The sequence below is a fragment of the Onychostruthus taczanowskii genome, unplaced genomic scaffold (genome assembly GCF_017590055.1).
Source record: "Onychostruthus taczanowskii isolate IOZ18803 unplaced genomic scaffold, ASM1759005v1 scaffold108, whole genome shotgun sequence".
NCBI classification, from domain to species: Eukaryota; Metazoa; Chordata; class Aves; order Passeriformes; family Passeridae; genus Onychostruthus; species Onychostruthus taczanowskii.
The window spans coordinates 117,145-132,256 of NW_024497408.1; the positions used below are offsets into that span (position 1 = coordinate 117,145).

Here is a 15,112-nt window from a genome sequence, read left to right on the forward strand (position 1 = left end):
GGAGGCGGGGCCGTGCCCGGCCGGCGGCGGCGGGCGGCGAATGGCGGCGGCTCCGACGCGGAAGAAGCCGGGAGCGGCTGCCGCTCCTTGCGCCACGCTCTGAGCCCGGTGCCGGCCGGGATGGCGGACGGCGGAGCCCCGCGGGGGACGCGACGCTGAGCGGCGGCTCGACCGTGGTGAGACGGCGGCGGGCGGGACGCGAGGCCGGGCGGAGCGGGGCCGCAGTGCCGAGTCACGGCCGGGCCGTTCTCTTGAGCGGAGACGGGAGCTGGGTGGGAAGCGGCAGCTCCAGCGCGTCCCCTGTGACAAGGACGCGGAGGGAAGGATGGTCGCCGGGCAGTGCTGGGCGAGGGCGGTCGGCACCTTCGTTTCCAGGCGCTCATCCCGAGCATTGCCCGTCAGGCACCCCGAGCACGTAGGGCGCTGCTGGTTCCGTGTGCCCGGAGCTCGGTGCTGTGCCGCACAGGCCTGGCGCCGGCGAGCGCTGCCACATTCCACCGTGGAAGGTTTTCTCCGGGAACACCTGAAACTGGCCGTGTGTGGCTGGTGCTGACCCTCACCGCCGTCTTTTCACACCGTGTTTCACAGCCCGCGGGACTTTCAGCAATGCAGCTCTTCCTGCGTGTTTTTTTTTTTTTTTTTTCCCCAAACTGCTTGTTTTGAAATTGGTGGGGATGGAGAGCTAATTCTGAACACACCTACAGCCCCGCTCTTAGTCAACCACTTGCTTGCAAATGCTGTTCTTTGTTTACTGCGTGACGATGGAGAGACGTGCCTGTGAAATTGAGGGTGGTAATGGAGCCCGTAGCAAAGAGCACACAGCTTTCAGTCACATACCGAGAATGATGTGACTCAGTTTAACATCCATATAATCTTTAAAAAAGTATCTTTTAAACGTTTCCGGTTTTAACTTAAGTCACGGAACAGTATTTATTTAAGATTATTTAAGCAGATAATCAGGTGAAAAAGAGGTGGAGTTTTGGTTTTAAAAAAAAACGCTGAGTTTATTTCAGCTTTTCTGCAGCCCTTTTTTTCTTTGTGGATCATGTCACTCTTCTTTATTAATGTATGGGAAATGAAAAGATGGTTTTGTGGAAAATCCAAGTGGTTTTTTACAGTCTGGAAATTAACAAATAGTCTGTTTGCCTGAATGCAGTGTTGGGGCAGTAGTCATGTGCCTTACTGACACCTGCTTTGTGTGAGTGCATTAGTCTGGTAGCCCAGATAGTGATTTCTGTTCTTTTTTTAGATTCTGCATGCAACTGTACAGTACTTATATGTGATTCTATTTCAGTTCCTCCGATAAATGAGTTATTTTCTTCTATGTGTTAATTTCAGCATACTTCCCTAAACTGTTTGAAAGCTTCAGCCTCTGTGGTACTTAATATATTAAAAATTGGACTTGGTGATCTTGGGGATCTTTTGCAACCTTAAAGATTCTGTGATCCCTTAGCAGAGGACAAGGCAGCACCATGTAAAGCAAATGAGCTTGCTGTGGTTTTGTACTGTGTTCCTTGGTCAAGCATTTGTCTTGCATTTAGTGCTGCTGTGTGGAACCTAGTCTCCTGCAAAATCAGTGTACTGCTGTTTTGGGTGGTATCAGCATAGCATTTTTTTTTCAATTAAAAGATAGAAAACTTGTTTCCCTAAACATTGAACTATTATCAATTAAATATAGATTGATCTATATCAATTAAATGTTTAGTCAATTTAGAATTTTTATTCATTATAAATTAGTTGAACTGACAGGTACTAATAAAGTATCAGTTAGTAAATAGACTGACTAGTGTGTCTTAGAAGAAGAAAGCTGTGCAAATTGCTTTCTTCACTAATCTCAGAGGTTTTTTCTCTCAGTGCAATCAGATGATTTCTCTGGTTGGTTTTCTTGGGCAGTTTGTGGCTATTTTCTTTCTTTAGATAGCTTTCTCACTGTACAGATATAAAGCAGCTCTTTGTTTTGTGTTTATAAATACTTACTATTTACCCCAAGCTGTAAGGGCCAGTGTGTAATAATAAAGTAAACAGAAAAACCCAAACCGACCAAAGGGAAAAAACCAAACAAAACCCACGAAAACCAAACAAAACCCCTTCCCTAAACCTGAAACCAACCTAAAAGAAATCCCCACAACACGCTATGCAGACTTGAATACTAAAATAGCTGAAGGGACTACTTGTGTTGTTTCTTTGCCTCTTGTTGTTCTCTGTTTATGAGTTCTGAAATGTAAGTTTGCTCATTTTGTTTTAAGATGGAAGTATCGAGGATTCTTAGTGTGAGGCAGTTCTATCAGTACTGAAGGCTGTAGTTTACTACTACATGTCTGTAGAGCAAAGTCTGTCTTTATGATTCTTAGCAGCATAATTCTGCTGAGCAGGGCAGGCTTCAGAATCCAAACACTGTGGTTTTTTGCCAAGTAGGACCTCAATAAGAACCAGTTGATCATTCTCTGACAGAAAGGCAGAAGGTCATCATTAAGCTGGCCATTGATATATTGCTGGAGATGGCAGCTTTTGTACTTGCAGGTGAGCTGGGAATTCAGCTTGAGGTGGCAGATGCTGTTGCCCAGATATATTTTTTTTAATATGTTAAGGCTCTCTGTTCTATTGCTGACTGTATCTGATAATCCCTTTCATAGTTTGGCAGCTTTTTTGGTGACAGGTTTTCTTCAGATGTAGTTATGATCTTTAAAAATACAAAGTAAGGCTGCTTGGTTTTTCGGGTGTTTCAGTGGAAATATCCAAAATGTCTAGAAATGCAGCTTTTCCAAATTTTTTTGATCTCTACCTGAGAATGCTTGAAGAGTAATAAAAAAAAATTCTTTAGTATTCTAGAAATGTCTGAGGTACCGGACAGGAAAACCAGAAGCATGGTGGCTGTCTTTATTAGTAATGTTTGAAGGACAGGCAGAGCTACAGATTGGCAGATTCCTCTTCTTCTTGAATTCCTGAAAAAAATTTCTGGTGCTAAAGCTATTTGTAAGTACGTAGATTATGTACTTACAAATAGGTGTGTAAAAGACAGCATCAGTTTGTCAAGGACAAATAGTTGAAGTAATCTAATCTATTTAAGTAATGACTGATAGACCTACTGTATACAAGAGGATCAGTTTATAATCTTATGTATTGCTTAGTAGGACTTTGATTGTTCCTTAGGGTGTCTTTTCTTGGGAAAGAAAGCAGGGAAGAGCCACTGTTGTGGCTAAGGAGGCCATTCCCTTGTCAAGTACTTTTAATGGTTTTTAGACTTTCCCTAATGAAATAGTATGGTGATTAAAACCATAGAAGCCACAAAACCTGAGAGATTTCAGGTCTTTCTGAAAGTTATAGTGTAAATCAAAATACCTTAAAGATCTGCAAACTTGCAAGGGGAAGTGGGTACACCTGAGCAGAGCTGTTTTCCTGTATTAGCAGGAGCAATCAACCACAGAAATACAGGATAGAGAAGTAGTGTTGTGTTGTCTGGAGGAAAAGAATTTGGAGGCCTTAAGAAAGCTGAATTTGTGAAGGAAACATTCTATTCCTACTTATACTTTGTAGTATGGCATGTGAAGCAGTGTTTGATGTCTGTTCAGGCCTCCTCAGGCATTTGGTGGGAGACTGGGGGAATCCTTCGCAGATATGCTTTACTCTTTCTAGCCTGTCTTTATGAATGTAGAACTGGAGCATCTTTGTTAAATTTGGTGCTGTATTAAAGCTCTGAGAAAGTATGGGGTTTTTAATTCTCTGCTCTTTCATTTAGTAACTTGAGATTTCTGTACCAGGCAGGGTAGTTAGTTCATTTGTAATGTAGATATTGTGAGCGCAGTTACTCTTAGGTTGGCAGGGTAATTTAATACTGTTGATAGTAGAGAGTCTGTCATATAAGGGGAATTAAGCCTGAACTGAGCCCTTTATGATGCATGCAGTGTTAGTAGCTGGGTAAAATGAAATACTTAGCTGATTTTGTCTGTGCCTGAAAAGAAGCAGCAAAATCCTAAGCTAACACAAGAGCATGTCCTTATGTTTTGTTGGTTAAGTTGCACTTCTCATGCCAGTGTTTCATCTTTTAATCTTATTTGTATTAATATGTAGTTGCCTGGTTGTTCAGAAACTGAGTATGCCCATAAATACTTCTCCATTCATGGTGAGGGCTCTTGTTACTTTGTCATTGCTTTAATAGGAGCATCTTCTAAGCCATTGAAGGTTGTACAGTACAAGGGAACTCTCCTGAAGTGGTTATTTCATGGCATTTTTTTAGCGATTCTGGAATTTCAGTCAGCTGATACTAGGTAGCTGTATGCCAATAGTGAGATGGCTGTCTAAATAAAGTGATGAAGCAGGATGATAGGTAAGAAGCTTACCCTTTCTTTGAGCCAACAACCAGGTTCAGTGGCAAATGCTGCTTTCCTCAGGAAGGCATGGCTTTATAGCCTGCAGTAATGTATTTTAAGGTCTGATTCTAGTCGCACAGGCCCTGAGATATGTCTCATAGCACAGAGAGATGTCTGCACTGTTGGTTTGGATTTAGTTCACCGAAGAACTCCTCTCAAGCATTGCATTTCTCACTTTGTGGATTTTCTTCTATTTAATCTTTCTATGTGGAGAGCTGGTTTTAAATGGTTTCTATCTAAAAATTTTAAACTGTTATTAATTCAAAACAACTCTGTTATTAGTCTCAGTCTTTTGAAAAATAGGCCTTTCTTTTTGTGTTTTTAGATTAAAATAGGAACCAGAGAAGAACATAAAGATGTAGTTTAGTGATAACTGCAAAGTCACTTCTGTCTTTGAGTGCGAGTTAAGTTGCACTAGGAATCAATTCCCTCTTTATTTTAGCATATTCAGTACATTTTTGTAATACTTCTGGAAGTACCCTCATGATTGTAGCTGAGTGCAGCATCTTGCACAAAAGCTTTTTGCCTTCTGTTTTGGTAGAAGCTTTTTAGGTGTGACTGTAATAAAACTTTGTGACTAATGAACTGTATGCTGTATAATTTTTTTGTTTATGTAGCAAAAGGTGTGGCTGTAATGGACACAAAAAGCTGCATGCCAGATAGCAGTGCCTTAATGAAGCTGATACGTAATTGTTTTGTTATTTTTGCTTCTGTGGAATTGGCTGCTATACTGTGAATTGAAAAGGCTTTTCTGAGGAAACAGTTATCATACAATATAACAGTCAAGGACTTGCTTTGAATAAGTGATTGAAAAATAGGTGAGATATCCTGAGTTTTTAATGTACAAATGATTTAGCTAAAGTAGAGTACAGACAGATAGTAAGGGGGTGATTAGTGTTAATGGAAGTGTTGATAGTTTGATAAACATGTTTGATAAAAGGCAGAAAAGAAAAAGTGTGTGAATCTTTGACTAGAAACAAGAAGGTAACTCGTTGGGGAGAAAAGAGTCCCAGAATAATTGTTCCTGTGTGTCTTTGTGTCCTCAAGGCAGTAATGGCATCACAAGCTTTAGAGTTTTTTTAGTGTAAATAAGAGAGTTTTCCCTGCATAGTCCCCTGAAGCGTAATAGATCTGCTTAAGCAGTTTACTGAGAAATCAGTAAAAGAAATGGTTCATTTTACCAACTTCTAAAGAGATTTAAAAGTAAGTAGAGGGGAAATTTCAGTAATAGCATTTCTATTAAATCTCCAGGAAAGTGAAAGTACTGGAAGTCTTAACACCAATGCCATAGCAAAAACTATTTCACTTAAATCAGCGAAATGTTAATCTTGATGGAGAAACAAGTCACACTGGCCACAGTTATAAACTTTTTTTTTTAATAATGCATAAAATGCCTGTGATAAAATGATGCTTATTAAAAAGATCTGAAGCAGTTTAAATAAAAATGTAACAAGTCAGTGAAATTTTCTGTAGTTTATTTGTGCAGCTCACTGTCCCTTTGCATCATAGCTTGTCTGTATGAAGCTGTATGAACTTTCTTACAGTGGTCCTGACTGTAACAGAGTAATTAAACACAGAAGGACAAGTAAAGCAAAAATACATCATGGCAAACTATACCCAATGAATTGAGATCCTTGTTTGTCTGAATAGCACCCGAGGAGTAGGAAGGTGAATTGAAATTCTTGAAATTTCAGACCTCAAAGAGGTGCATTACAAGTAGACTAACACATTCTTTGCTGTGTTTTTATGCTCTGTTAACTCTTTTGTATGGGTTTTAAATATGTATTTGAGGTACACTCCATTAAAATGTTGTTCATTAGCTATCCAGAAACATTTAATGTAAACATTTAACCCTTTTAAAAAATTAGTTTATTGCTTCTGAAAGGAGAGAAAAAGAGCAGAATAGATTTTCATCTTGAAATTTGTCCTGGACCTAAAGTTGGGCTAGTAGTCTATTTAAGGACAGAGATTTGCCTCCTGGATCTGTTGTATATCAGGATGATGAACAGGAGTTCTCCTGATAGGTTGCTGGAAACAACAGCATTGAAATGGCATGTTTTGATTTCTTCAGAGGACTTCAGGACATCTTGCTGAAAATCTTTGGTTTTGTCTGATAAGAATCCTTATCAGGTCATGTGAAATATGTAAAGTTTGTTAATATGTTTTGAAGTGTCCACTGAACAACTATTTTGTGTAAATATCTTTCAGAGATTTTAATGTAATTAAACGTCTTTTTGCCGTGCAGTTCTGATCTGCTTTCCCAAGTGAGTGTGGTGTGGCCGAGGCCAGCATTTAACAATGAGTGGTGCAGCGTTGGGCCTTGAGATAGTGTTTGTCTTTTTCCTGGCCTTATTCCTACTTCACCGGTATGGAGACTTCAAGAAACAGCATAGGCTGGTGATCATAGCAACATTATTGGCTTGGTATCTCTGCTTCCTGATTGTATTCATACTGCCTCTGGATGTCAGTACGGTAAGAAACGTGCAGGACTTCCTGCTTAATTGCATCAAATGTTTATGGTATTTCTCTAAACTAATGATTGCAGGAGACCATCTCTTAGAAATGCCAAAGAAATCTTCTATGTAATATCTTAAAAAATTAAACATGACAATGCCTTGTGTTCATAATTAACTTTACTTTTTGTTGGTCTCATCAGATAACAAATTTATTTCAAAATAAAGGAATGAAATTTTAAAATTTCATCATTTGTTTGTAACAATTTTTTTATCTGTTTAGGCAGCATAAGGACACTTTCAGCATTTTACTTACTTGACTGCTGATTGCATGTTGATTTGAATGTTTATTGGTATGATTAATTCCAGATGTAAACCTGGAGTACAGGAAATGTCTTTAAAATAGGACTTATTACTTTTAAATAAGTATTATACCTCTTTGGTCACTGATATAAAATAAATTGTCTTTTAGACTATTTATAATCGATGCAAGCTTGCGGTTAACTCCAGTCCTGCAGAAAGTAATGGCTCTTACGTTACTCTTGCTCCAAGGTATGAACTACATGTTTTTTTCTTTAGACTGTATTTTATGATTTTCTTTTTTTAATTGATAGCATATTATGTTTTTAACACTGATGAATAAGTGTTATCTGTGTGATGCAAATTTTGAAGTTTTTAAGTACACAGGACAGTGAGGGAAAAGGTGATGAAAAGTGGATCTTTACCTGCTGGGAGTAATTACATAGTAATTATGTAGTAGTTCTAGGTGATTTCCCAACTATTCTTTTTTATATCACTAGATTTCCTTTTTTTTTGTTAAAGCAACAGGACTAAGCTTTTTGAGCAATCTTGGTTATGAGGAGAGGCTTTGATGAATGCTTATCCTTTACAATCATAAAGACTTTAAACCTCAAAATCTAATTTTATACATTTCATTTATACCATAGGAATTAAATCAGCTGCTTGTCTTATATGTCAGGGGCGTATCTAATTGCTTCTTATAATTTCATATATATGGTAATTGCAGTTATCTGAAATGCACGGTATTCCACCAAAGTAATGGTAGGTGTGTCCTGGCAGGAAGAAAGTAATCCCTAACCATGGAGAAGTAGACTAAGGTGGGCTTATTCCATGGCTGCTCATCCGTTATCCTACACTGGCTGTTCCCCGTGTTTCTGATGTGTGCACTGTAGTTATCTGTAAGATGATCTGAGCCTTTAAGATATCAGCTGACATGTCTGTGCAAAGTCTTGCCAGTCTTGCTGCCCCAAAGAGGGGCCTGGAAGAATGGTGAAATGACAGTCACACAATATTGCACCCTGTACTTAAGACCACCCAGTGGATGTTAATTAAACCTATTTAATTATATACACAATTTGAAAACTATTCAGTAACCTTTAAATTTATCTATAACTTCAGACAAACTTATTTCTTTAGAATCACAGAATGATTTGGTTTGGGAGGGACCTTAAATATCATCCAGTTCCAGTCTTCTTCCAGGGGCAGGGACATCTTCCACTAGGCCAGGTTGCTCCATCCAGCCTGGCCTTGAACACTGTCAGGGTTGGGGCATCCACAGCTTCTCTGGGCAGTCTGTGCCAGTGCCTCACCACCATCGCAGTAAAGAATTTCTTCCAAGTCTCTAATTTAAACTTGCCCTCTGTCAGTTGAAAACCATTGCTCCATGTCCTGTCACTTTGCCCATATAAAAAGTCCATTTCTTTTTGTAAACCTCCTTTAGGTACTAGAAGGTGCTGTAAGTTCTCCTGGCACCTTCTCCAGGCTGAACAGCCCCTGCTCTCTCAGCCTGTCATAGAGGTTTCAGCAGCTCTCATAGGAGAGGTGCTGAAACCTTTAGTCATACTACCTGTCGTTCTGTCTTAAGTTGCTAGTTTTGAAAATATTTAGGCCATGCACATAAAAACTTACGACTCAGGCTTAACTAGTTTGACCCTGGAAAATACCAATTATTTCTTGTTAGGTAATCTCATCTAAGTTGACTTTATTGCCCCTTGACTCACCCTTGCTTCATTGCCCAGACAGGTGTGTGGGAAAAAAAACAAACTACCTTAGTTTACATGGACACCTTTTCCTTTGTTTTTTTTTTTTTTTTTTTCTTTTCTTTTTCTTAAAAGGGCTCATAGAACTTTTCTGTCTTCTGTAATGAACACTACCTGTCAGAAGAGTATTGGCTTATTGAATCAAAATTTATGTAAGACTGATTCAATCCAGCTTGGTAGCAGAAGAAGCAACTAATATGTTCTTTGTGTGACTAAGTGCTCTAGATGATGATATGCCTAGATATTTTTTAAGAACCTGCACTAACTAAAATTTAATGCTTCTCTGTTTAAACAAGTATTCTTTCTATGCATGAAATAATTACTACTGAAAACCAAGAACTGTAACCTTAAAATGCTTTTTTGAGTAGTCCTATTCAGTCTTGCAATTTTTTTTCTCTTTTCTTTTTTTTTTTTCTAATAAAGATGTCCTGTCCAAATACATTATTTGTGGTTAGGAAAATGATAAATATTTCTAATGATTATTCAGTTTATTTATTTGGGAGATGGTTGATTGTTGACCATGTACTTGAATAGTATTGTACTACTTCTATGTTCTTTTCAAAAAGCTTTCTAGATAGGAATTTATAGAAGTTGCTTTACAGGGCTCTACAACTAACAATAGTCTTCTTTACATTGTAACAGCAAGCAAAAATGTTTCAAACCATGGAGTTATATTCCTGATGGAATTATGCCAATTTTCTGGCGTGTTGTATATTGGACATCTCAGTTTTTAACATGGTAAGTAAGGCAAAAGAATATTGCAAAGAGTATGATGCAGTTTTTAAATGGACCATCTTAACAGTAATAACATTCTTTAAAAATGTATATCAGTATGGCAAAGAGCTTTTAAATTGTATATTATTTTCTATTAGTGAAATTTTGGTAATAATTACTAATTTAGTAATATTCTTTTTTTTTTTCTTGCTTCAGTGGAAGCAACTTTCAGGTGGCAGCCATTTATCCTTAGTTCACTTTTGTAGTTGAAACTAAGCAATTTATACGTGTAGGTGCTTACAGATAGATTGTCTGAAAAAAATGTGTTTTAGGCAACCAGATACCAAAATAATTCCATGAATAATTTGGGTGATTTTTAAGTGATATAGTAAATTAGTCAGTTTTATAAGATATATTGCATAAAGCTTGAGCTATAGCTACAGAAGAAAGATTTGTCTATGGGGTTTTGGGTTGTCTGTGCTTTGTGCTGTTTCTCATCAACCTGTTATCAAATAATTATTTTTGTAGTTTCAAGGATATCAGGGTTGGTACTTCATTCTTATTTATCACAGATTTTTTCATAGCAAAGCTAACTGTATTGTTTTTATCTGCAGCTTGTGTAAGGTTTGCCATCAGACAGGTACATCTAGAATAAAAACATCTAAGTAGCTAATTTCTTAGAAGCTTGGGAATCTTAAACTTTAACACCCCTGCCTCAGTAACCTGACACTGCTAAAGTTCTTTTTTGGGGAGGTTGGTGGTTTGGGTGTTTGGGAGATTTTTTTGGTGGGGGTTGGTGGGTTTTTTAGTTTCTTTTTTTTTTTGTTTGTTTCTTTTTTTCTTTTTTTTTTTTTTTTTTTTTGGCTGGTGTGGTTTTTTTTTTTTTTCTTTTTTTTTTTTTTTTTTGATTGGCTGATGTGGTTTTGTTTTGTTTCCTTTTCCCCTAGGATTCTGCTACCTTTCATGCAGTCATATGCTAGATCAGGAGGGTTCTCCATCACTGGAAAGATAAAAACTGCTTTGATTGAGAATGCCATCTATTATGGCACTTACTTGCTGATTTTTGGAGCATTTCTAATATATGTGGCTGTAAACCCAAACTTCAATTTACAATGGTAAGAATAATGCTGTAAACATTTCCATTAGTTCTTACAGAATTGTCATGGATTATTTCTTCTGTGGATGAAATGTGTCTTTCTGAAAAAACTAGTTTTAGTTACAGTATTTTGCTAGTCGGTTAGAAAATTATGTTATCTTTTTATATGAAAGGGGCTTTTTTGAATATTTATAGAAACTTGGAGTTTGTTTTTCTGATTTTGGTATGTACAGCAGAGGAATCCTCTTGTATTTACAATGCTACTTTTTGTCTCCATAAAAACACATTTGCAAAGTTAGTACAGAAACTTGCAGTGTTTTCAGAACAATATATTTCAAAAAATCTGTATTTCCTATGTGGTGCATCTAAATACTGTAGACTTTAAAGGTGAAAAGGAAAGTTAAAATAATTGACATCTATAAATTTCTTATAGTCTTCCATACCAGATGGAATAGAAATCTGAATACAAATTTCTGAACACAATATTCTGAATACAAATCTTGGGTTCTGAGTTTGTATCTTACAGTGACTGCCATTATGCTATTTTGACCTCACTGTCAGTAGGTTTGGTAAGTTCATGTTGTTTCCTAAGGGAACATACTCCTTTAGGGGAACAGTTTCTTTGAGAACAAACAACAAACAAATTCTTATCTGCCACCCACAGTGGGCAGAACAGGAGATACAGGAAAATTGTGGCAAGTTTAAATATAGCCAAGCAGCAGACTGGCTCCAGGCAAAAATCTAGGTGATACCAGAGTCTGTTCCTGAAAGCTCTGTTGGTACATATTGATACCTCAAGGCTGGTTTCGTGCAGCCAGGATAGGACAGTGTTGTTTGTTTGAGTTTTTTATACTGTTTTGTTTCCTTAGGAACCAGCTTCAGACTATTGGAATAGCTGCTGCAAACACATGGGGTCTGTTCCTTCTTGTTTTGCTTTTGGGTTATGGTTTGGTGGAAATCCCTCGTTCTCACTGGAATGGGGCCAAGAGGGGTTATCTTCTCATGAAGACTTACTTCAAAGCTGCCAAACTGATGACTGAAAAAGCAGATGCAGAGGAGAATTTAGAGGATATTATGGAGGTAAGTAACTAGTTTTACCTGTGGAAAAAAGTGAAGGCTGCTGTTAGTTGTGTCTAAATTCGTTGGTGTTGGACACTTGTAGTGTGAGCTTACTGTGAAATATATGTAAACTAAGAAAATTATCATAGTGTGCCACTTTATAACACTCAATCCTATGCAGAAGTCAAAACAGAAGTAGTCCTTGCTGTGACGAACTTAAAAGTCATAGCAACTTGATAACCATTATTTGATGAGTCTATTCTTTTGCTGACACTTTTGGAGTAGTACTGGTCACTAACAAATAACATTTCGGAGTGAACTTGAACAGGCAGTGTATAAATGTTTCAGTAGTGTTAAAATTGTGTACTTCTATGTTCTGCTCACAGTGTATTTCTAGAACCTTGAGAAGACTTTCCAAATTGTGGGGCCACAATTACATGCCCCTTGAGAAGACAATATATAGATAATTGTTTCTTTCAAAGTTTCTTTTGAGACTCTGTTGTTAAATATCAGTGAGCAGTAGGCTCTAATGCAGTTCAAGAACAGAATGGAAATCTAGCCCTTTGAATAGCTATTCCTGGTTCTTTTGCTGGGATACCATGGCTTGGAATAATATGTGTGAACTGTTGTAGGATAGGGTGGAAATTTGTGTTGTGTGTGCTGACACATAACACAAATAGACTCTTAATCACATAACAGTAATAGAATCTTCATTAATCCGTAACAGCATTTTGAAGAAACTGCTAAAACAGTTAAAAACCTCTAAGTGGGACATAACTACAAAACTTCCTAGAAAATGAGCAATGACGACCCTTTTTTACCAGGATAGCACTTAAAACAGATAGAATATTTCCACTGGAGGGGACCAACAACAGTCATCTGATGCAGCTGTCTGAGCACTTCAGAGCTGACCAAAAGTTGAAGCAGATTGCTAAGAGCATTGTTCAGATGCCTGGAGAGGGAGATGCTGATCTCTTTTCTCTGGTAGCCAGTGACAGGATGCATGGGGGTGCTTCAGAGCTGTGTCCAGAGAGGTCCAGACTGGACATTAGGAAGCAGTTCCTTACCTTACAAGGGGCGTGCATAGTCTCACACTGGAATTGGCTTCCTAAAGTGGTGGTCAGTGCCCTGAATCAGTCAGTGGGACTTATTCTTTATGTCCGTTTTATCTGTAACTAAAAGAAGAAAGTCTTTTCCATTTCAGCCTTCATGCATAGAAGCCAATCCTCCATGCATTTATATAGTTGCATATTTGTACACTGGTGTTCTTTTTAAAAAAAAAAACCACAGAAGTGTTCTTTAAAAATACTTCACATTTCTTTTCTTTACAAATACTATCTTTTCTCATACCTTTTATGAGATATTTAGTAAAATTATGGCTTTTAGGAATCTGTATTTTTTTTAAGCTTTGATGGCTGTCTGTTGGGAGGGCTGCAACTCTAATTGACCAGTAAAAATTTATAGTTAATGAAAAAATTTTTAATTGACATTTTTGATATGGCATAGTTAAACTACTCTGTTATTTTTTCTCTCAACAGGAAGTCCGTAAAGTAAGTGAGAGTATCAAATATAACCACCCTTTGAGGAAATGCGTTGATACAATACTGAAAAAGGTAACCAGTTGTTTGTCTTCAACCGTAATTATTCAGTTGGGAGGAGGTGCTTCTTGCATATGCAGAATACTTGTACATTACTTTCTTTTGCTCTTAATATAAAATCTCTAGTTGACATCTTCTGAGTTTCTGTTGAGACTGTGAAATATTTCCTTGTGACGTATGGAATTATCAGATGTATTTTGACGTAGCATTGTAGAAAGAGAGAAAAGCTTAGAGTGAGCTTTTCAGTTGCGTGAAATGGCCCAAACTTTTACAAATAAAAGCTGCTTGCTACTCTTTTGTCTCCCAGTTAATTTTCCCTTTTCCTTCCAGTGCCCTACTGAGTACCAGGAAAGAATGGGCAGGAACATGGATGATTATGAAGATTTTGATGAAAGACAGAACAGTTATCCCAGTGAAAAAAGTTTGGCCAAACTTCACAAGCAGGTATATTAACAGATGGGAGAATGCCTCACTTATGCTATTGTAGTGAGAGTAAATGCTGATCAAAGATTTTGAATGCACTTCATCTGGACTGTTGAGTACAGTGGGTTTATGCTACTTAACAGAAACTTTTTTTGGTGAGGGAAAGCACAGACATTTAATATCCCAAGTGATCAAAGTTCTGGATGTGTAAAAGTGTTCTTGTGTTGTATCTTTACAGTGTTATAGCTGTCTGTGAATAAGCCTTGTCATGGTTGACTGACAGTGCATTCTGAAAAAGAAATAACAGTAAAAGCTTGATATTTACTGAGATGCAAAAAAAAAGTGGTAGGTTGGGAAAAGTAGGATTTAACTGCTACAGATGGTTTGTGATGAGCGGGCTGCAAAACTCATTAATCATGTATGTAGTACTTCCATGATTTATGTATTTTAGAGAATTACCTACCTGCTTTTTTGAAGATACAGTCTTTGCAGTTCTGCAATGCACACATTTTCAAGGGATTTTGCAAGGATTTTCCACCATTTTTTGAAACAATTACCTTGAAACCCTAATTTCTTGCAATTTATTGTAGGTAATCTATTCAGTGCAGAGACATCGTCGTACACAGGTCCAGTGGCAAATTCTTTTAGAGCAAGCATTTTACCTGGAAGATGTGGCAAAAAATGAAAGCAGTGCAACTCGACAGTTTGTTCATACCTTTCATTCCCAGGAACCAGAAAATAAAATTATTCAGTATTTCTACACGCCAACGGTTGGTAAGTGCTGTCATGCAGTTTTTAGGTATGTTAAGGCATAACTGATACCATTCTGTAACAAGAACCAATTGTTTTATGTAAAAAGTTCAGCTGCAGCAGAGTGAAGCAAGTCCGCAATATTGATGTATTTATGTAATGGAAGAGCTATCAGATAATAATTTATGCTCTTGGCCATAAGCCTCAATTTTATTTACAAATTCAGTAGCAGTCATGTGTCGCAATAAAGCAACAGCAAACTTTGAAGCCTTTTGTGAAAGAGTTCTGTTTCTGGTTGTATAATTTTCATTAACCTCTTCTGGATACATATGTGTGTTTGTTTTTTCCAGAGTGGTACTGGGAGTGCCTTCTCCGACCATGGTTTTACAGAGTGCTTGCAGTTGTGCTGGCCACGTTCTCTGTAATAGTTGTGTGGTCAGAGTGCACATTCTTCAGCACAAAACCAGTTCTGTCACTATTTGCGGTTTTCATACAGCTGGCAGAGAAGACATATAATTATATATACATAGAGGTAAGTTGGAGATAATCACTTGAAAAAAATATTTTCAGATCAATGGTTGTGATAACAGCA

The 15,112-nt window shown here is 37.6% G+C and overlaps 1 protein-coding gene across 1 annotated transcript in view; it reads left to right on the forward strand.

Annotated features, from left to right (window-relative positions):
• Window positions 1-11: 11 nt before the first annotated feature.
• LMBRD2 (LMBR1 domain containing 2) overlaps window positions 12-15,112 on the forward strand; it is a 33,000-nt gene continuing 17,899 nt past the window's right edge. The window contains exons 1-10 of the mRNA XM_041419354.1: window positions 12-176; window positions 6,613-6,839; window positions 7,293-7,372; window positions 9,523-9,618; window positions 10,542-10,709; window positions 11,560-11,770; window positions 13,288-13,362; window positions 13,678-13,791; window positions 14,361-14,544; window positions 14,871-15,052. Of these exons, the coding sequence (XP_041275288.1) occupies window positions 6,666-6,839; window positions 7,293-7,372; window positions 9,523-9,618; window positions 10,542-10,709; window positions 11,560-11,770; window positions 13,288-13,362; window positions 13,678-13,791; window positions 14,361-14,544; window positions 14,871-15,052 (1,284 nt within the window). The 5' untranslated portion in view covers window positions 12-176; window positions 6,613-6,665. The remainder of the gene's footprint in view (window positions 177-6,612; window positions 6,840-7,292; window positions 7,373-9,522; window positions 9,619-10,541; window positions 10,710-11,559; window positions 11,771-13,287; window positions 13,363-13,677; window positions 13,792-14,360; window positions 14,545-14,870; window positions 15,053-15,112) is intronic.